Consider the following 22,061-nt stretch of genomic DNA (forward strand, 5'->3'; position numbering starts at 1 on the left):
CAAAACTGCGGAGCGAAATTCACAGCAACACGTTATTTCAGCAGTTTGGTAGCGAAGACTCGAGGGGACAAAGAATTTGCTTTTCTTCAAACGGAATCAAGGAGTCAGCTATTTCTCGCCCAACAAAGTGTCCTCACAACCGGCTGAGATTCAACCCGACCGAGTTTGGCAGCTGAAAGGGCAAACTCAATAGAATCCATTCAACTGCTGTGAGCGCTCAATAAACATCCACATGCTTTTCATACTTCTCTTTCCGCCCATTCAGTGCAGTACCTTTCCGAAATATATCTTAACGGTAATCGGAAGGTCACCAAGTTATAAATATGCAGGGTTTAAAAATGAGGTCTGTTTTTCACATGCTACAAGAACCAAAAGAAGCATAACTTTTTCTAGGCTCAAGAGTTCGGCCTGTTCAAATGTCATCCTTAAACCAGAATAACACTGAGGTTGCTGCCCTATATCAACCGTAAAGATATTTTTTCCTGGTAACATCACGTCCGGCATATTGTGTACAATTTTGCACTCTTTACCTTCAAAAGGACATCGATGCTGCAGCATAGAGCAATGAAAATTAATTTGGAATATAAAAAGATTTCAAACTGACTTAATGGGAGTTGACATGGACTCGATGGGCCAAATGGCCTCCTTCTGTGCAGCTATGACTCTATGATTTGTGTAAAGATTCGGGTTGTAAATCTACACTTCAGGAATGTAATAGCCATGTCTTGTAAAAACAAGGAAAGACTAACGCTTGCCCTAACTGAACATAGGAACATAGGAACAGGAGTAGGCCATTCAGTCCATCAAGCCTGCACCACCATTCAATTAGATCATGGCTGATCATCTATTTCAATGCCACTTTCCCACACCATCCTGTTACGTCCATGTGAGAAAGAGGTCAGGGGTTCCCTTTCAGCCTTCACTTGATCTTACTGTAACAGGGTTTAATTTTTAAACACCGTGTTTTGAGCTTCCCCCTTGGTGAATCCTTATTCGCCGCTTTCCAATTATAAGGTAAAGAAATGAGCACAAACAGGCTTTCTTAGGTTTAAAGAAGAATGATGACATTTTATTAAACTTAAACTATAATTCGGTTGATGTCTACAGATGCATGACATGCCCATGCTAGCATGCCTACGCGATACGTACATGCAAATAGAGACAGAAAAGAGCAGAAGAAAAATAAAGTGGAAAGATCTGAGGCAATATCTGAAGAGTTTGTTACAGTTCTACGAGCTCACTGTAGAGTCCTTTTGTAGGTAGATCTTGCTTTTCTTTGGGGCCCAGTATTCTTCTTAAACCTTGTTCACTGTAGGAGATTTTTCTCTCTTGGGGTTCATGTGTCTTCAGTGGGTTTCAGTTCCGTGAGAAAGAGATGGGAGCAGAAAGGAGGAGAGGAGGTCTCTTTCAGTCCAGGAGCAAAGCGCTTTCTGCCAGTTCAAACACTGTCTCTACAATTTAAAACTCCTCAAGTTGGCCAGTAGGGTAGTCACATGACTGGTGTAACCACTTCTGGCTTTGTGTGTTGTGTGAGTCAGTGAATGGTCCTTTGTCTACAAATACTGTCTGTCAATATGCAAAAATGTTTTTCCAGCCAGGGGCTTGGCAACCCACTGTAATAGGCCTTCTCTTCTTCCCAGCAACAATTTGAAATGTAATGTTCATGTGGCGAAATTAATATGCCTCATTCTTGGCAGGTGGGGGCCTGCATGACACCTCCACACCTAGGGGGATGAAATGCGATTTGAAAAAAAGGTGCATTTTATTATAAGGGTTCAGAGAAAATATAAGATACAGGAAACCATTCATTTCTCTCATTCTTTCCATTCATTCATGAATCCTGAAACCTATTAAAATTGCCTGTCTTTTCTTGGTGCCAGTGTTGCTTAATTGTTCCTTTTTAGAATCCCAGTAACCATATGCTTCTTTGGGGAAATTTTTCTTCAGTTTGCCCATTTCCATGGCTACCTAGGGTCTTTGTACCTGCTGAGGTAATTTATTCTCATGAGAGTTATAGTGGGCAGGTCTATCCTGAACGCTGTTTCAGTGCTTTGCTGAGTCATGCAAAGGCTTTTGACTTCAGGGGATGGGTGGTTGCCTTTTTCTCTGACAGTGGGGGAGCATTCTTTTTTAATCACCCTTTTGTTCTCTGGAACACTCCTGTCTGCATGTATTTGTGCAGACTCTGCTGCAACCTCCTGTGGCACTTCGAGTAGGTGAGGCATCAACCTCATGGTTTCTCTGCTCCCTAGAGGTCTTTCTTTGTCTCTTCAGGTTCCTGTAAATGCTGTTCGCAACTCTGGTAGGGTGCTTCTAATGTCTGCATTAACATAGGGGGATGTGGGTTCTAATTTTTCACATTTATCGGGGTTGGCTGAAGGGACAGTAGGGGTTTCCATCTGGGATTCCTCCCAGAGTTCCTTTAACCTGCCCTCTTGGGCACTTTTTCCCCTTCCCTTTCTAAACGTTTGCCAGCCTTGTGCCTGCCTGTCCCCTTTTGTTCTCGGCGGGGGTCCCTTACAGTTCACCAGCCCTCTGCTGCAGGGTCCTCCTAATACGAGTACAGGATTTAGGGGTGCAGTTTTCACTGTAGGTTGGGGTTTCCCCTCAACCTGGCACATGTGGCAACTCCTGCAGTACTCCACCACATCTTTGTGGAGTTTTGGCCAGTCAAACTGCTATCTTATGTGGGCTTTGGTCTGTTGTATACCGACATGTACAGCCACTGCAGTCTCATGGGCCTTTCTTAATATTTCTCTCTGGTACCTCTGCGGCACAACTAGCTGGTGATCTATTGTCCACTCCTTGCTCTCAGGTCTGTGAGGAGAACTCCATTTCTTCATTAGTACCTCATTCTTTAAATAGTAGTAATCAGGAACTCCCTCTGCTTCACTTTCAGACTGGGCAGTCTGTGCTAATGCTCACAATACTAGGTTGGTTCGCTGAGCCTCAGCTAGGGAAAATCCATTTAATTTATTCCTGGGTCTCCTAACTTTCCAAAGAAAGTCTGGGACAGACAGACGTCATGGTCATCTGCCTGCAGTGCCAATGGAGTCCTCTGGGGGAGCTGGTTTGTTCATGGCCTGATCCACTACACATTCAGGGAAACTGCAGGGGACCGTCTCCTGCCACTGCCCTGTCTCTCTGACCTCCTGCGGCCTTTCTTTCACTACTGGGGGGCGTGGGGGTGGGCTACCACCTTCACCCCGCCAGATCATTACCTAGGAGCAGGTCAACCCCATCCACAGGCAAACTAGGGACAATCCCTACAGTCACCGGTCCCCAAAACTAGGTCGCACTCCAGGTGCACACAGTGACACAGTGTACAGGTACAGGCATACACTGCCCTCCAATACCATTCACTACCATTTTGGTGTTCACTGCACTCTCTGGGGGAAAGGTCAGGCCTTTTCCCAGCAAAAGGAATCTAGTGGCCCGTGTGTCCCTGAGAATTACTCTGGCCCACTCGAGGGGTATGGGGTTACTTTCCCTTCAAACACAAAACCCTGATAACCCTGAAGAATCCTATTAAGTGTTCCTGCACTTGCAGCTGTAAGTTTCCTGAGTCTCACTCTTACTGCAGATAAAGCCATGGCCTGTTCTGCTGTGCTTTCCATCAGGTTGGCGTCTTCACTGAGCGGGTGTGCCCTGATTATCCTTACCAGTTTTCCCTGCAGTTTCCAGCAGTCAGCTTTTAAATGCCCCACTTTATTACAATGGAAGCGCACAGGTCTCTGGGTCTCACTCTGGCTCACAGCACCTTCCTTTTTGGCTGGAGGAGGGCCCCCTGTGTTTCCTGCTTTCCTTTCTCTCCCAGGACTACCTGGGCGGATATCACCTTCCAACACTTTGTCCTTTTCGGATTTGTGGGGGTGATTAGGAAAGGTTCTCCCCTAGGAAACCGACTTATAAGTTAAAGCAAACTCATCAGCCAGAACGGCTGCTTGCCAGGCTCTCTGAACTCACTGCTCCTCTACATGGGTCTTTATTGAGAGTGGGAGAGAGTTTTTAAATTCCTCTAACAGAATTACTTCCCTGAGATTCTCATGGCTGGGCTGTACTTTAAGAGCCCTCAGCCACTGGTCTAAAGCCAGCTGCTTACTTCTTTCAAACTCCAGATAAGTTTGATTAACTTGCTTCTTGGGGGTTCTAAACTTTTGGCAATAGGCTTCGGGTACTAATTCATATGCCCCAAGGATAGCATTTTTGGTCAGTTCATAATTTGATGAACTCTCATTTGGCAACAGGGAATAAACCTCATGGGCCTTTCCAGTTAGCTTGCTTTGTAGTAAAAGAGGCCAGGTCTCAGCTGGCCATTTTAGCTGCCTTGCCAGTTTCTCAAAAGATACAAAAATGCCTCCACATCTTCCTCATTGAATTTTGGGATTAGATGAGCTAGTTTTTACAATTCTGTATCCAGCCCTGAACTACACTCCTCCACATTGGCCGTGCTTTCACTGGGGTTACTCTGTCGCCCCCGAGTTAACTCAAGCCACTTCAGTTCTCTTTATTTGCATTCTTTCTGGAATATTCTTTCTCTCTCTCCTCTCTCGTCCCTTCTCCTGTCTTTCTTTCTCTTTTTCTGCTTTGCATTTTCTTCATGTTCCTTCTGGAAGGTTCTCTCTTTCTCCCTCTCTCCTCAAATTCAAGTTTACTTTGTTCCAATTATATTATTGATAACAATACCCTGTCTGGGGCTGCTTCTAACACTGCTTCTGCTTCTTCAGATTCAAGAGAAAAATAGTTGGCCACTAGCTTTAAGAGTTCAGACTTCCTAGCCTTGCCACGTACAGTGATCCCACACTGCTCAGCCATTTTCTTTAACTCCTCCATAGACAGTGCTTTTAACTTATCCAAGTTACTTCACCCTGGCTTGGAGAGCTACAAGCTTCAGTTGCAGACATGTTAGTATTCAAGCACATGCAACCACAAGAAAACCTGTATTAATCTTGCTTTTTTTTGATTGGGAACAATTTGGCTTCCTACTTCCAATTTCTCTCGTTTGTTTGTGGGTCAATTCCGGATGCTAGCACCCAAATTTCTGTTATGACCAGGTGAGAAACAGGTCTAGGTTCCCTTTCAGCCTTCACCTGGTCTTACTGTAACAGGGTTTAATTTTTAAACACAGCTCCCCCTTGGTGAATCCTTCTTCACTGCTTTCCAATTATAAGGTAATGAAACCAGGCTTTCTTAGGTTTAAAGAAGAAAGATGAAATTTTATTAAACTTAAACTTAAACTCTAATTCAGTTGAAGCCTACACTGGCATGCATAGATGATACAAACATGCAAATAGAGACAGAAAAGAGCAGAAAAAAAATAAAGTGAAAAGGTTTGAGGCAATATCTGAAGAGTTTGTTACAGTTCTTCCAGCTCACTGTAGAATCCTTTTGTAGGTTGATCTTGCTTTTCGTTGGGGCCCAGTACTCTTCTTAAACCTTGTTCACTGTAGGAGATTTTTCTCTCTTGGGGTTCATGTGTCTTCAGTGGGTTTCAGTTCCGTGAGAAAGAGATGGGAGCAGACAGGAGGAGAGAAGGTCTCTCTCAGTCCAGGAGCAAAGAGCTTTCTGCCAGTTCAAACACTGTCTCTACAATTTAAAACTCCTCAAGTTGTCCAGCAGGGTAATCACGTGACTGATATAACCACTTATGGCTTTTTGTGTGGTTCAGTGAATGGTCCTTTGTCTACAAATACTGTCTGTTAATCAGCAAAAATGTCTTTCCAGCCAGGGGCTTGGCAACCCCTTGTATCAGGCCTTCTCTTCTTCCCAGCAACAATTTGAAATGTAATGTCTCTGTGGCGAAATTAAAATGCCTCATTCTTTCAGGCGGGGGGCTGCATGACAATTCCCAGGTGCCAGGGTTCGTGATGTCTCGGATCGTGTTTTTGGGATCCTTAAGGGGGAGGGGGAGCAGCCCCAAGTCGTGGTCCACATAGGCACCAACGACATAGGTAGGAAGAGAGATGGGGATTTAAGACAGAAATTCAGGGAGCTAGGGTGGAAGCTTAGAGCGAGAACAAACAGAGTTGTTATCTCTGGGTTGTTGCCCGTGCCACGTGATAGCGAAGCAAGGAATAGGGAGAGAGAGGAGTTGAACACGTGGCTGCAGGGATGGTGCAGGAGGGAGGGTTTTGGTTTCCTGGATAATTGGGGCTCTTTCTGGGGTAGGTGGGACCTCTACAAACAGGATGGTCTTCACCTGAACCAGAGGGGTACCAATATCCTGGGGGGGAGATTTGCTAGTGCTCTTCGGGGGGGTTTAAACTAATTCAGCAGGGGAATGGGAACCTAAATTGTAGTGCCAGTGTACAGGATGTTGAGAGTAGTGAGGTCAGGGATATGGTTACAAGGACGCAAGAGGGCACTGGCAAGCAAGAACCTGGTTTAAAGTGTGTCTACTTCAACGCCAGGAGCATCCGGAATAAGGTGGGTGAGCTTGCAGCATGGGTTGGTACCTGGGATCTCGATGTAGTGGCCATTTCGGAGACATGGGTAGAGCAGGGGCAGGAATGGATGTTGCAGGTTCCGGGATTTAGATGTTTCACTAAGAACAGAGAAGATGGTAAAAGAGGGGTGGGGGGGTGTGGCATTGTTAATCAAGGAGAGTATTACAGCGACAGAAAGGACGTTTGAGGACTCGTCTACTGAGGTAGTATGGGCCGAGGTTAGAAACAGGAGAGGTGAGGTTACCCTGTTGGGAGTCTTTTATAGACCTCCAAATAGTTCCAGAGATGTAGAGGAAAGGATAGCGAAAATGATTCTCGACAGGGGTGAGAGTAACAGAGTAGTTGTTATGGGGGACTTTAACTTTCCAAATATCGACTGGAAATACTATAGTTCGAGTACTTTAGATGGGTCAGTTTTTGTCCAGTGTGTGCAGGAGGGTTTTCTGACACAGTATGTAGACAGGCCAACCAGGGGCGATGCCACATTGGATTTGGTACTGGGAAATGAACCCGGCCAGGTGTTAGATTTAGATGTAGGTGAGCACTTTGGTGATAGTGATCACAATTCGGTTAGGTTTACCTTAGCGATGGGCAGGGACATGTATATACCGCAGGGCAAAAAGTATAGCTGGGGGAAAGGAAATTATGATGCGATTAGGCAAGATTTAGGATGCGTAGGATGGGGAAGGAAACTGCAGGGGATGGGCACAATCGAAATGTGGAGCTTATTCAAGGAGCAGCTACTGCGTGTCCTTGATAAGTATGTACCTGTGAGGCAGGGAGGAAGTTGTCGAGCGAAGGAGCCGTGGTTTACTAAAGAAGTTGAAGCGCTTGTCAAGAGGAAGAAGAAGGCTTATGTTAGGATGAGACGTGAAGGCTCAGTTAGGGCGCTTGAGAGCTACCAGCTAGCCAGGGAGGATCTAAAGGGAGAGCTAAGAAGAGCAAGGAGAGGACACGAGAAGTCATTGGCGGATAGGATCAGGGAAAACCCTAAGGCTTTCTATAGGTATATCAGGAATAAAAGAATGACTAGAGTTAGATTAGGGCCAATCAAGGATAGTAGTGGGAAGTTGTGTGTGGAATCAGAGGAGATAGGGGAAGTGTTAAATGAATATTTTGTGTCAGTATTTACAGTAGAGAAAGAAAATGTTGTTGAGGAGAATACTGAGATTCAGGCGACTAGGCTAGATGGGATTGAGGTTCACAAGGAGGAGGTGTTATCAATTTTGGAAAGTGTGAAAATAGATAAGTCCCCTGGGCCAGATGGGATTTACCCTAGGATTCTCTGGGAAGCTAGGGAGGAGATTGCAGAGCCTTTGTCCTTGATCTTTATGTCGTCATTGTCGACAGGAATAGTGCCGGAAGACTGGAGGATAGCAAATGTTGTCCCCTTGTTCAAGAAGGGGAGTAGAGACAGCCCTGGTAATTATAGACCTGTGAGCCTTACTTCGGTTGTGGGTAAAATGTTGGAAAAGGTTATAAGAGACAGGATTTATAATCATCTTGAAAAGAATAAGTTCATTAGAGATAGTCAGCACGGTTTTGTGAAGGGTAGGTCGTGCCTCACAAACCTTATTGAGTTTTTCGAGAAGGTGACCAAACAGGTGGATGAGGGTAAAGCAGTGGATGTGGTGTATATGGATTTCAGTAAGGCGTTTGATAAGGTTCCCCACGGTAGGCTATTGCAGAAAATACGGAAGTATGGGGTTGAAGGTGATTTAGAGCTTTGGATCAGAAATTGGCTAGCTGAAAGAAGACAGAGGGTGGTGGTTGATGGCAAATGTTCATCCTGGAGTTTAGTTACTAGTGGTGTACCGCAAGGATCTGTTTTGGGGCCACTGCTATTTGTCATTTTTATAAATGACCTGGAAGAGGGTGTAGAAGGGTGGGTTAGTAAATTTGCGGATGACACTAAGGTCGGTGGAGTTGTGGATAGTGCCGAAGGATGTTGTAGGGTACAGAGGGACATAGATAGGCTGCAGAGCTGGGCTGAGAGATGGCAAATGGAGTTTAATACGGAAAAGTGCGAGGTGATTCACTTTGGAAGGAGTAACAAGAATGCAGAGTACTGGGCTAATGGGAAGATTCTTGGTAGTGTAGATGAACAGAGAGATCTTGGTGTCAGGTGCATAAATCCCTGAAGGTTGCTCCCCAGGTTAATAGGGCTGTTAAGAAGGCATATGGTGTGTTAGCTTTTATTAGTAGGGGGAATCGAGTTTCGGAGCCACGAGGTCATGCTGCAGCTGTACAAAACTCTGGTGAGACCGCACCTGGAGTATTGCGTGCAGTTCTGGTCACCGCATTATAGGAAGGATGTGGAAGCTATGGAAAGGGTGCAGAGGAGATTTACTAGGATGTTGCCTGGTATGGAGGGAAGGTCTTATGAGGAAAGGCTGAGGGACTTGAGGTTGTTTTCGTTGGAGAGAAGGAGGAGGAGAGGTGACTTAATAGAGACATATAAGATAATCAGAGGGTTAGATAGGGTGGATAGTGAGCGTCTTTTTCCTCGGATGGTGATGGCAAAGACGAGGGGACATGGCTTCAAGTTGAGGGGTGATAGATATAGGACAGATGTGAGAGGTAGTTTCTTTACTCAGAGAGTAGTAAGGGCGTGGAACGCCCTGCCTGCAGCAGTAGTAGATTCGCCAAATTTAAGGGCATTTAAGTGGTCATTGGATAGACATACGGATGAAAATGAAATAGTGTAGGTCAGATGGTTTCACAGGTCGGCGCAACATCGAGGGCCGAAGGGCCTGTACTGCGCTGTAATGTTGTAATTCTAATTCTAATTCTAATTGATACCCTGGGTCTTTACACAAATATATAACACAGGAAATTCAACTTCCCAATGAAAGACTGATCCTGGTCATCCTGGAGCTATACCATGGCTTGTGACCTTTGCAACCTGTATGAATCCATGTTCCATGACGATATGGAATGTGAGTGGTTGCAGCCCCTGTTCCATTATTTCAATAGGTTGCTCCTTAATGTTCGGCTCCATTTCAGTCTCACGCTCCTGATCTTTGGACAGCTGGTGGAGAGAGGAGTGGGCAAATCGGAGGACCTCCTATTGGATCTGCTCTAGGAATTGGCCAAGGTGATCATCAGCAGGTCCAGGTTGGATGCAACCAATGGGCGCAGCTGCTCTGACTGCTCTGGCATTGTCTGCTCCCGCTTGGCCCTGTAGAGGAAACACGCAGTGTCGACCAGTACACTTGAGGTCTTCTGCGACTGTCGGGCACCGCAGCGACTGGAGTACATAGTCGACATTGTAAATAATATTATAATTTAATTTATTAAGTTTCCTTTCTTTTCTATGATTTAGCTGTTTATTAATTGTGCCCCTCTTAAAAAAAAGACACTTTTGTTAGATTTTACTGGATTGATGACTCATGAGCAAGCCCAAGAAAAGCTAATAAAAGTGTCCTTTTTTGGTGACACAGGAACGACCAATATCTCTTTAAGGGTTCAATTAAAGGACTTAGAGTTATGCTGTGTGAAGTACGTCCTTACCTGAGACCATCCAATTCATTTGCTTGTGCTTTTTGAAGCAAGCACACACTCCACAACTGGCCAATAAGCCCATGTGAAGGAATCTTGAGACACTGATTAAGAACCGGAAATTTTAAGTATTGACCGAGAATTGGGGATAAAAATGTTACAGAAAGATTTCTATTTTCCACTGAATCTGCCCTGAACATTCCTAAGAATATACATTGAGGACCGCAATATTAGGTTGCATGCTTTTCTAGAGTGTAAAGCAATCTTGCAGTGGGGGCCTCAAACAAGCATTAGACCCCATATTTGCATATACAAAGGGCCTAATTTTTCAGCCATTGGTTCTGCACACCGACTTATTGGTGTTTACCAATGTGGCAAGTGACAAATCCAACTCATTATTGGTTTAAGAAGCTGTTTAGCGTCAAAGAACAGGTGTGTGGCCTAATTCCTCAGCAAACCTAATCAATGAATGCTGAACATATCCTAAAAGCTCCTCATGCTTAAGGGATGTAAATTTCATCCTGTGGAAATGCCATACACATTGTCCCAGGTGTGATGGGTCCAGTTAAGTTTTTGATCATAGGTAATCCCCAGGATGTTGACGGTAGAGGATTCAATAACCTTAAGGCCATTGAGTGTCAAGGGGAGCTATTTAGACTCTGGAGATGGTCATTTCCTGGCACTTGTGTGGTGCAAATGTTTGCAGTGACTGATCAGATTACAAAACCAAAAGCATGAACATCCTCAACCAAATTCAGCTTCAGTCTTTATTTCTAACCTGAGAAATATATAAAAAGGGAGAAAGTATTATAAAACAGCTCACCACCAACTCTGAGCACATCCCCTGTGACTGTCTGTTCTACCCCATGAGCCATTATTGCCCTGCTTCCCACCTATGCTTCCCACTCTGGGTCCAGCCCACCTCCAGACCACTCGAGACTCAATACTATGTTAAAACACAAAAAGTTTAATTGAAAGATTGCAATTTCATTTTTTTTAAATCTGTAAAATCATATATATCATGATAGTTTGGTAATGCTGCAATAACATATTTTCCACTTCAGTACAAGTTATATAAAACATCTTTCAGTGTTGAAATAGTTTTACTAATGCACCATTTTTCCCCTGCACTGAATTTTGCTTGTTTACATTGTTCAGTTACAATGTCTTTTTTTCTGATGGACAACAATCTTGTTTGATGTAAGATTCAAATCAACAATTCTGTTTGAGAAAGTTTCAACAATGAACTATTTATTTCATCACAATTGTTCCATCACACTACACTAATATGTGCTGCAATCACATCAAGAATTAAGACTAAGGTTTTAACCCAATGGCATGTCAGAAATCTTTAATAGTGCAGTACATAGCTGCTACCACAACATCTCCCGTCTGCTGTAACAACATTTGCTTCATATTCATTTTGATATTTGCATGATTTAATTGTTACGAATGGCCTGCCTGAAAGGATGGTGGAAGCAGATGGGGAAATTGGATATATACTTGAAAAGGAAAAAAAAATCAAGGCTATGGGGAAAGAACAGGGAAGTGGGACAAATTGGATAGCGCTTTCAAAGAGCTAACACAGGCATGATGGGCCTAATGGCCTCCTGTAAGAAACTATGCTTATTTTCTGTTGAAACACAGAATTCCCAGATGTTTATTCCATCAGTGCAGTACCTAAACCAATAGTATATCTAAGTGATGCTCTGGTGCCGGGCTTTGTTGTATAATCATGCTGTGCATGACATGTAACACCAGAGGTGGTCGATGGAGTTGACCCTCATTGTGATCCATAAGATGAGTTCATAATCACAATTCAGTTTGTCAGTGGGAAGCAATGAGCAAACACCAGGTTGTTCCCCATAGGATGGATAAGCACCTAAATTACCCTAAAAGGTCTCACTACCAAAAGCACCATTGGTAAAGACCTGTTTCACCTCCTGGCTATGTAAATACAGTGCATTATAGTACCATTGCATAGCACCAAAGGAAGCATCAGCGAATGTTGAATTCTCCTAATCCATTGAATTACCAGTGACTGCTCTCATGTGTTTCTCTGCATCACCCCCTTGAGGGGAGAAATTGGGGAACATGCTCACCCAACAATAAATAAGTAAAATAAAGGACCAAAGACTAGAAGTGTCAATTAATACCAAATGGTGGGCTGTTTTAATGCTGTGGCGCTGTCCCCACAGGGCACTCAAATGAATAGCCATTATAGTTGAGAGTGCCCAGCAAGGTCTTAGAAAGAGAGCCAGCTCTCAGGTGCTTGGCAACGAACCAGGCCAGGTGGCAGATCTCTCGGTGGGAGAGCATTTCAGTGATAGTGATCACAACTCCCTGACCTTTACTATAGTCATGGAGAGGGACAGGAGCAGACGGGATGGGAAAATATTTAATTGGGGGAGGGGGAATTACAATGCTATTAGGCAGGAACTGGGGAGCATAAACTGGGAACAGATGTTCTCAGAGAAATGCACGACAGAAATGTGGAGGATGTTTAGGGAGCACTTGCTGCGACTTCTGGATAGGTTTGTCCCGATGAGGCAAGGAAGGGATGGTAGGGTGAAGGAACCTTGGATGACAAGAGATGTGGAACAGCCAGTCAAGAGGAAGAAGGAAGCTTACTTAAGGTTGAGGAAGCAAGGATCAGACAGGGCTCTAGAGGGTTACAAGGTAGCCAGGAAGGAACTGAAGAATGGACTTAGGAGAGCTAGAAGGGGACATGAAAAAGTCTTGGCGGGTAGGATTAAGAAAAATCCCAAGGCGTTCTACACTTATGTGAGGAACAAGAGGATGGCCAGAGTGAGGGTAGGGCCGATCAGGGATAGTGGAGGGAACTTGTGCCTGGAGTCGGAGGAGGTAGGGGAGATCCTAAATGAATACTTTGCTTCAGTATTCACTAGTGAGAGGGACCTGGTCGTTTGTGAGGACAGCATGGAACAGGCTGATATGCTCGAACAGGTTGAGGTTAAGAGGGAGGATGTGCTGGAAATTTTGAATGATATGAGGACAGATAAGTCCCCGGGGCCAGACGGGATATACCCAAGGATATTACGGGAAGCGAGGGAAGAGATTGCTGCACCTTTGGCGATGATCCTTGCGTCCTCACTGTCCACTGGAGTTGTACCAGATGATTGGAGGGTGGCAAATGTTGTTCCCTTGTTCAAGAAAGGGAATAGGGATAACCCTGGGAATTATAGACCAGTCAGTCTTACGTCGGTAGTGGGCAAATTATTGGAGAGGATTCTGAGAGACAGGATTTATGATTATTTGGAAAAGCATGGTTCGATTAGAGACAGGCAGCAAGGCTTTGTGAGGGGCCTCACAAGCCTTATTGAATTCTTTGAAGATGTGACAAAACACATTGATGAAGGAAGAGCAGTGGATGTGGTGTATATGGATTTTAGCAAGGCGTTTGATAAGGTTCCCCATGGTAGGCTCATTCAGAAAGGGAGGAGGCATGGGATACAGGGGAAGTTGGCTGTCTGGATACAAAATTGGCTGGCCCATAGAAGACAGAGGGTGGTAGTAGATGTAAAGTATTCAGCATGGAGCTCGGTGACTAGTGGTGTTCCGCCGGGATCTGTTCTGGGACCTCTGCTCTTTGTGATTTTTATAAATGACTTGAATGAGGAAGTGGAAGGCTGGGTTAGCAAGTTTGCCAATGGCACGAAGGTTGCTGGAGTTGTGGATAGTGTGGAAGGCTGTTGTAGGTTGCAACGGGACATTAGTTTAGTTTAGTTTAGAGATACAGCACTGAAACAGGCCCTTCGGCCCACCGAGTCTGTGCCGACCATCAACCACCCATTTATACTAATCCTACACTAATCCCATATTCCTACCACATCCCCACCTGTCCCTATATTTCCCTACCACCTACCTATACTAGGAGCAATTTATAATGGCCAATTAACCTATCAACCTGCAAGTCTTTGGCATGTGGGAGGAAACTGGAGCACCCGGAGGAAACCCACGCAGACACAGGGAGAACTTGCAAACTCCACACAGGCAGCACCCAGAATTGAATCCGGGTCGCTGGAGCTGTGAGGCTGCGGTGCTAACCACTGCGCCACTGTGCCGCCCTGGACAGGATGCAGAGCTGGGCTGAGAAGTGGCAGATGGAGTTCAACCTGGAAAAGTGTGAAGTGATTCATTTTGGAAGGTCGAATTTGAATGCAGAATACAGGCTTAAAGACAGGATTCTTGGTAGTGTGGAGGAACAGAGGGATTTTGGGGTCCATGTCCATAGATTGCTCAAAGTTGCCACCCAACTTGATACGAAGGCGTATGGTGTGTTGGCTTTCATTAACAGGGGGATTGAGTTTAAGAGCCGCGAGATTATGCTGCAGCTCTATAAGGCCCTGGTTCGACCACACTTGGAATATTGTGTTCAGTTCTGGTCGCCTCATTATAGGAAGGATGTGGAAGCTTTAGAGAGGGTGCAGAGGAGATTTACCAGGATGCTGCCTGGACTGGAGGGCCTGTCTTACGAAGAAAGATTGAGGGAGCTAGGGCTTTTCTCATTGGAGCGAAGAAGGATGAGAGGTGACTTGACTGAGGGGTACAAGATGATGAGAGGCATAGATAGAGTGGATAGCCAGGGACTTTTTCCCAGGGTGGAAAGGGCTATCACCAGGGGGCATAATTTTAAGGTGATTGGAGGAAAATTTCGGGGAGATGTCAGAGGTAGGTTCTTTACACTGAGAGTGGTGGGTGCATGGAATGCGCTGCCAGCGGTGGTAGCAGAAGCAGATACATTAGGGACATTTAATCGACTCTTGGATAGGTACATGGATGATAGTAGAATGAAGGGTAGGTAGTTAGTTTGATCTTAGAGTAGGTTAAAGGTTCGGCACAACATCGTGGGCCGAAGGGCCTGTACTGTGCTGTACTGTTCTATGTTCTATGTTCTTCTTGGTGGCTTCAAAGACTGGGCTGGATTTAAAGACAGGACAGGGCGGCACAGTGGCGCAGTGGTTAGCACCCGCAGCCTCACAGCTCCAGCGACCCGGGTTCAATTCTGGGTACTGCCTGTGTGGAGTTTGCAAGTTCTCCCTGTGTCTGCGTGGGTTTCCTCCGGGTGCTCCGGTTTCCTCCCACATGCCAAAGACTTGCAGGTTGATAGGTTAATTGGCCATTATAAATTGCCCCTAGTATAGGTAGGTGGTAGGGAAATATAGGGACAGGTGGGGATGTGGTAGGAATGTGGGATTAGTGTAGGATTAGTATAAATGGGTGGTTGATGGTCGGCACAGACTCGGTGGGCCGAAGGGCCTGTTTCAGTGCCGTATCTCTAAACTAAACTAAACTAAGACCCAGAGGTCAAAGGAAGTGTCCATCTGAGCACACCACCCAAATATCCACCACATAAATATCTTGTTTCAGAAATGTCACCAGTGACAGAAACAAAGCACCACTCAATCAATTAATGAACTTATTAGCGAGAGACAGCATGGTTTTGTGAAGGGAAGGTCGTGTCTTACTAATTTGATGGAGTTTTTTGAGGAAGTGACGAAGATGATTGATGAAGGAAGGGCAGTGGATGTTATCTATATGGACTTTAGTAAAGCCTTTGACAAGGTCCCGCATGGCAGACTGGTACAAAAGGTGAAGTCACACGGGATCAGAGGTGAGCCGGCAAGATGGATACAGAACTGGCTCGGTCATAGAAGGCAGAGGGTATCAGTGGATGGGTGTTTTTCTGAATGGAGGGATGTGACTAGTGGTGTTCCGCAGGGATCAGTGCTGGGACCTTTGCTGTTTGTAGTATATATAAATGATTTGGAGGAAAATGTAGCTGGTCTGATTAGTAAGTTTGCGGACGACACAAAGGTTGGTGGAGTTGCGGATAATGATGAGGATTGTCAGAGGATACAGCAGGATATAGATCGGTTGGAGACTTGGGCGGAGAAATGGCAGATGGAGTTTAATCCGGACAAATGTGAGGTAATGCATTTTGGAAGGTCTAATGCAGGTGGGAGGTATCAGACCCAACGGCCGTTCATGTCTCCGCTTCAAAGACGTCTGCAAACGCGACATGATGTCCTGTAACATTGATCACAAGTTGTGGGGGTCAGTTGCCAGCGTTCGCCAGAGCTGGCGGGCAGCCATAAAGGCGGGGCTAAAGTCTGGCGAGTCGAAGAGACTTAGCAGTTGGCAGGAAAAAAGACAAAAGCGCAAGGGGAGAGCCAACTGTGTCACAGCCCCGACAAACACATTTTTCTGCAGCACCTGTGGAAGAGCCTATCACTCTAGAATTGGCCTTTATAGCCAGTCCAGGCGCTGCTCCACACACAACTAACCGCCTCCAGGCGCTTACCCATTGTCTCTCGAGATAAGGAGGCCAAAAGAAAAAGAAAAAGAATGCAGGTGGGAGGTATGCAGTAAATGGCAGAACCCTTAGGAGTATTGACAGGCAGAGAGATCTGGGCGTACAGGTCCACAGGTCACTGAAAGTGGCAACGCAGGTGGATAAGGTAGTCAAGAAGGCATACGGCATGCTTGCCTTCATCGGTCGGGGCATAGAGTATAAAAATTGGCAAGTCATGTTGCAGCTGTACAGAACCTTAGTTAGGCCACACTTAGAATATTGCGTGCAATTCTGGTCACCACACTACCAGAAGGACGTGGAGGCTTTGGAGAGGGTACAGAGGAGGTTTACCAGGATGTTGCCTGGTCTGGAGGGCATTAGCTATGAGGAGAGGTTGGAAAAACTCGGATTGTTTTCACTGGAACGACGGAGGTGGAGGGGCGACATGATAGAGGTTTACAAAGTTATGAGCAGCATGGACAGAGTGGATAGTCTGAAGCTTTTTCCCAGGGTGGAAGAGTCAGTTACTAGGGGACATAGGTTTAAGGTGCGAGGGGCAAAGTTTAGAGGGGATGTGCGAGGCAATTTCTTGCACAGAGGGTGGTGAGTGCCTGGAACATGCTGCCAGGGGAGGTGGTGGAAGCAGATACGATAGCGACGTTTAAGAGACATCTTGACAAATATATGAATAGGAAGGGAATAGAGGGATATGGGCCCTGGAAGTGTTTAAGGTGTTAGTTTAGGCAGGCATCAAGATCGGCGCAGGCTTGGAGGGCCGAATGGCCTGTTCCTGTGCTGTACTGTTCTTTGTTCTTTGAAAGAGGAAAATCAAAGCCCATTCAGGAGGTGCAGAGACCAGTGACTCTGTTTTCAATAGATATAAACATACATCTTGTTTATGATTCTGTCAGCACCTTCAGTAAACTAACAAGTATATAACATTATTACTTTTTGTACAAGGCACAATATCAAATCTTAGGGAAAATATCTACTGTTTTTAACATTATTATCTGAATGGTCAATCTACTCAGATTATTAATACACTGGATAAATAAATACAAGAAGCTATTATTCTTTCTCATTTTAATCTTTGAATTTTGTAAGTTAGTATCTCAGTCTTCGTTATACTATGTGCCATGTTGCATTATCTGGAACTTCCTGATTAAAATGGCAGATCAAATGACCTCTGCCATTGTCATGTACTGGAGAGTCCTGAAATGTTGTATTGGTTCTTGGTAGTTCGCCTGCGCGTATCAATTGAGACTGAACAAACTACATGAAGAATTGTGGGAAGGAGTACGAATCCACCTTTTGTGGCACCAGTCAAACCTGAAGTCAACAAACCCAAAGAAATGTTTGCTGAGCTTCGCGTAAATGCACAACATCATTATGCAGCAGCATGCCACTTAAGGTTATGTCAGTTGTTGACCAGTTGGTAGTGCTCATATTTCTGAGCTAGACGGTTGTAAGTTTAAGACCCAGTCTAGAAACTTGAGGACAAAATCTAGGCTGATACTCCAACGCAGTACTGAGGGAGTGCTGCTCTTTTGAGATGCTGTGTTTTGGAAGAGACCTTAAACCAGGTTCTCTCAGGTGGACATAAGGGATCTCATGGCACTATTTCAAAGAAGAGCAGGGGTGTTCTTGCCAATATTTATCCTTCAGCCAAGACCACTACAATAGATTATCTGCTCATCGTCACATTGTTGTTTGTGGGAGCCTGGAAATTAGTTGCTGCATTTCCTACAGTACAACAGTGACCAGTTCTGAGTTTGTGAAAGATGCAATATAAATGTAAGTCTTTCTATTTTCAAGGGAAAGCTGCTTGAGTCACACTTCTTTCAGAATTTATATTCCATACAAAATGTTGAGGGTTCTTTGCCCACAGAATGGCTTTTTGAATTATAGAAAGCAAAACTTGCAGTTCAAACAAAATAAATCAAAATGGTAAGCCTTCTTACTCAGTCGTGCTCTTTGATACCTCAGGTGTTCAGTGCTGTAGTTGAGCAGAGTTGTTTTAGCACAGTAGATCTAGGAACAGAGGAACATATGAACATAGGAGCTGGAGTAGGCCATTCAGCCCATCGAGCCTGCTCTGCCATTGAATACGATCATGGCTGATCATCCATTTCAATGCCTTTTCCCCACACTATCCTAATATCCATATGGCGTGTGTAATCGTGACATTTAATATTTAATCAAATTTTGTTTGTTAGCACTCCTGTGAAGAGCCTTGGGATGTTTAACTACATCAAAGATGCTATATAAATGAAATTTGTTGTTGTTGTAGAAGAACTGTGTTATTTCCACATCCAGTTTGTTGAGAAGTAGTCATCACTGACTTGTCCTTGTTACGTCATTGGTTCCCTTAAACCGCTTCATCCTTACTCTCTTCCTCAGCTGGCTTTTCATTTTCAAATGGACGTGGAACAGAACACTTTTGATGGCGCTGACCTTCCACGCTGTGCTGAATGCCATAGCAAAAATATATCAGCAAACCTGTCAAATGATGTGAAAAATTTTACATTTCAATATTAATAAAGTGATGTACAATAAAGTGGCAAAACAAGTTTCTCAATCTGTCAGTAACTAAGGAGCTGATTTCAACTCTCTCCTCCCAATGTAAACGGGAGCAGCCGTCACTCACAGCCTCGATTACACTGCCGCTGCAGCAGTCACCATCTTAGGAAGGTCCTGAGATGGGCTGGCAGGTGGCTATGTGTAACATGCAAATTGAGGCACTACAATTTAAGGTATAAATGATGGAGGACCATCAACTCAGTGAAAGACGCTCTTTGGTCTGCTCAAAACTTGCTGGTCTTCTATTGCAAAGAACTGTTGATGACCAAGTGTTGTAGACTGGCACATTCCAAGGTCCAGGACTACATGTTGAGGGATGCACTGAAGCTTGTGGCAACCACTGCAAAGGGTCACTGGGGAAAGGCCACTGTGTAAGGCCCTCCTACCATAGTATACTGAGGGGCTGGAAACTGTGTAAAACTCCTATATGCACCAGAGAATGTTCGACATGAAATGTAACTTCACATTGCAAAAATAACCTGTAATGGCAAGTGTGGTGAGGCACCTCATGTACTATATTGAAAGAAACTGATCTTTATTGCACTTTGTGTAATGTCAAATTTGAACTGCTTTGTAACGTACTTTCACAAATTTTATGAATAAAGTACATTTTTGGAAAACAAATTCCAGGTATAAATGGTCAGAGTGTATGCAGTAAAGATATTTATGTGGTAGCAGTGACCATCTGTAGCTCATTAGTAGTACTCTTGCCACAGAGACTGTGGGTTCAAGCCCCACTCCAAACTGACACTTTGGATAAGATGCTAAACTGAGACAATGCCTGTTCTCTCAGGTGGATATAAAAGAGCCCTGGCACTATTCCGAAAAGCAGGGGAGTTTCTCCCACTCAGCCACCCCGCACCCATCGCCCCCAACAGTGTCCCAGTCAATGATTATTCTTTAATTAACATCACAGTGGCGCAGTGGTTAGCACCACAGCCTCACAGCTCCAGCGACCCAGGTTCAATTCTGGGTACTGCCTGTGAGGAGTTTGCAAGTTCTCCCTGTGACCATGTGGGTTTCCGTCAGGTGCTCCAGTTTCCTCCCACAGCCAAAGACTTGCAGGTTGATAGGTAAATTGGCCATTATAAATTGCCCCTAGTATAGGTAGGTGGTAGGGACATATAGGGACAGGTGGGGATGTGGTAGGAATATGGAATTAGTGTAGGATTAGTATAAATGGGTGGTTGATGGTCGGCACAGACTCGGTGGGCCGAAGGGCCTGTTTCAGTGCTGTATCTCTAAAAAAAAAGAGTATTGACCTGAAGAATTAACTGTGTTTCTCTCTCCACAAATGTTGCCAGACCTGCTGAGTATTTCCAGCATTTTCTGTTTTTATATCACTAAAAACAGACTATCTGCTCACTTTTCACATAGCAGTTTGTGCAGCAAGATGTGCATAATTCTGCTGTCCTGTTTCCTACATGACAAGAGTCACTACACTTCAAAAGTACTTCATTCGTCATAAAGTGCTACGCGATGTTCTGAGATTGTGAAAGGTATTATATAATTGCAAGTTTTTTCTTTATCTAAGTAGCTGTGGCAGTGGGTGCAGATAAAAATAGAACCAGGTAAAATTGACAAAGGCTCCAATTTTCCAGGAAGAAGGCAGGTTGGCGTCAGGCCTCAAATAGCCCTGCAAGTCCCGTGCTGCAATAGAGGGTCCGCAGCTGCTAATCAAAGAAGAAGGTGCTAATTCACAAGTTTGTGTTGAACTCTGTTGGGACAATGTAGGCAGCAAAAGGCAGAGAGTTCAGAGTGTAAGCAGGGCAGGGAATTAGTTCTGATGAAAATTCACAGACCTGAAACATTAACTGCTTCTCTCTCCGCAGATGCTGCCAGACCTGCTGAGTATTTCCAGCACATTCTGTTTTTATTTCAGATTTCCAGCATTTGCAGTATTTTCCTTTCACCTCTTCACTGCCAATTACAGAGCAGCATTAAAGGAACTATTTTCCTGCCCACCAACTCTCTGAGCTCAAGTGTATGAAGTAAAGGTATTTATGTGGTAGTACTGACCATCTATAGTGCAGTAGTGGCACTCTTGCCGCTGAGGTTGTGGGTTCAAGCACCACTCCAGAGACTTGTGCCCCTAATCCAAGCTGACACTTTGGATGCGATGCTAACCTGAGGCCCTGCTTGTTCTCTCAGGTGAATATAAAAGAGCCGCTGGCACTATTCTGAAAAGCAGGGGAGTTTCTCCCAACCTCCACGGTGTCCTAGTCAATGACTATGTATGGTGTAGAAATGTCCAAAGAAAAGCAGGTGAAAGTATGAATACCTTTAAAAATTTGTGTGATATAGCAAATTAGGGCGACAATCACTATTAACTTGCGATTCTTTAACCGTCTGAATCGCGGTTCCACTCCATCCTCCCCGAGATTTAATCTGATCTTCCTTCATTACAAAGTTTATTTCTGAAAGAATCCGGATGTGGGGCGAGTTAACATAATTTTTACTGAAGAAGGTGTTGCTGCATCCAGCTTTGAACAGCCTAGTGTTGTTTTCTACACTTGTTCGGGGAAATTAGCCTTGGCCAAGCAGATCAATTCAAAATCATTCAAAAGGAACTTGCTGGTCCCTATTGTACGCGTCAAGATTATGCAGGTTCACTGAATTGCAATATTGACTATTTAAACTGTGATGAAGAATCTTACCAATTGCCATCCAAACAGAGAGTCGAATCCAGGTGTCTACACTCAACTGTAGCATCAGGTAAATGTTTACCAAAATACTGACTAATGGCAGGAATGGTAGGCAGGGCACCTTTAAATACAGAAAAAATATACAAATCAGGATTGATGAAATAGACTTGATAGCAGTGAAGTATAATTCTTCTAACAGTACAATTTTTCTTTGTTATGTTTTAAATCATGGTCAAGGTATCAAAATTCTACTGAAAGTCTATAATAAATATAAACTTGTATTATTAGTGAATGTCATTAGTGAATGAGCATTTAAACGAAAATCATAGATACCTGAATGAAGTTTAGAGCATTCCTCAGTTATTCAGCTAGTTTCCAAATAAATGTCTTAGTACCAGGACCTCTGTAGTCAGTATCATTTTAAATAATATTAAATAGCAGAAAATAGCAGCAGCATAAACCAGCGCAACCTGTCATAATGTCCCATTATCTCTGTCATAACTTCAAACCATGGTATCTAATTAAATACAACTCATAGGTTGCTATCAAATCACTCAACAAGAATAACTTGCA

The 22,061-nt window shown here is 44.4% G+C and overlaps 1 protein-coding gene across 1 annotated transcript in view; it reads right to left on the minus strand.

Moving 5' to 3' along the window:
- Window positions 1-17,458: 17,458 nt before the first annotated feature.
- The window catches only part of LOC137375717 (cationic amino acid transporter 2-like), a 31,579-nt gene continuing 26,976 nt past the window's right edge, over window positions 17,459-22,061 (minus strand). The window contains exons 10-13 of the mRNA XM_068043101.1: window positions 21,501-21,609; window positions 18,638-18,762; window positions 18,225-18,294; window positions 17,459-17,592 (exon numbers count right to left, since the gene is read on the minus strand). Coding sequence (XP_067899202.1) covers window positions 17,459-17,592; window positions 18,225-18,294; window positions 18,638-18,762; window positions 21,501-21,609 — 438 coding nt within the window. The remainder of the gene's footprint in view (window positions 17,593-18,224; window positions 18,295-18,637; window positions 18,763-21,500; window positions 21,610-22,061) is intronic.

Source organism: Heterodontus francisci, chromosome 12, assembly GCF_036365525.1.
Source record: "Heterodontus francisci isolate sHetFra1 chromosome 12, sHetFra1.hap1, whole genome shotgun sequence".
Taxonomy (NCBI): Eukaryota; Metazoa; Chordata; class Chondrichthyes; order Heterodontiformes; family Heterodontidae; genus Heterodontus; species Heterodontus francisci.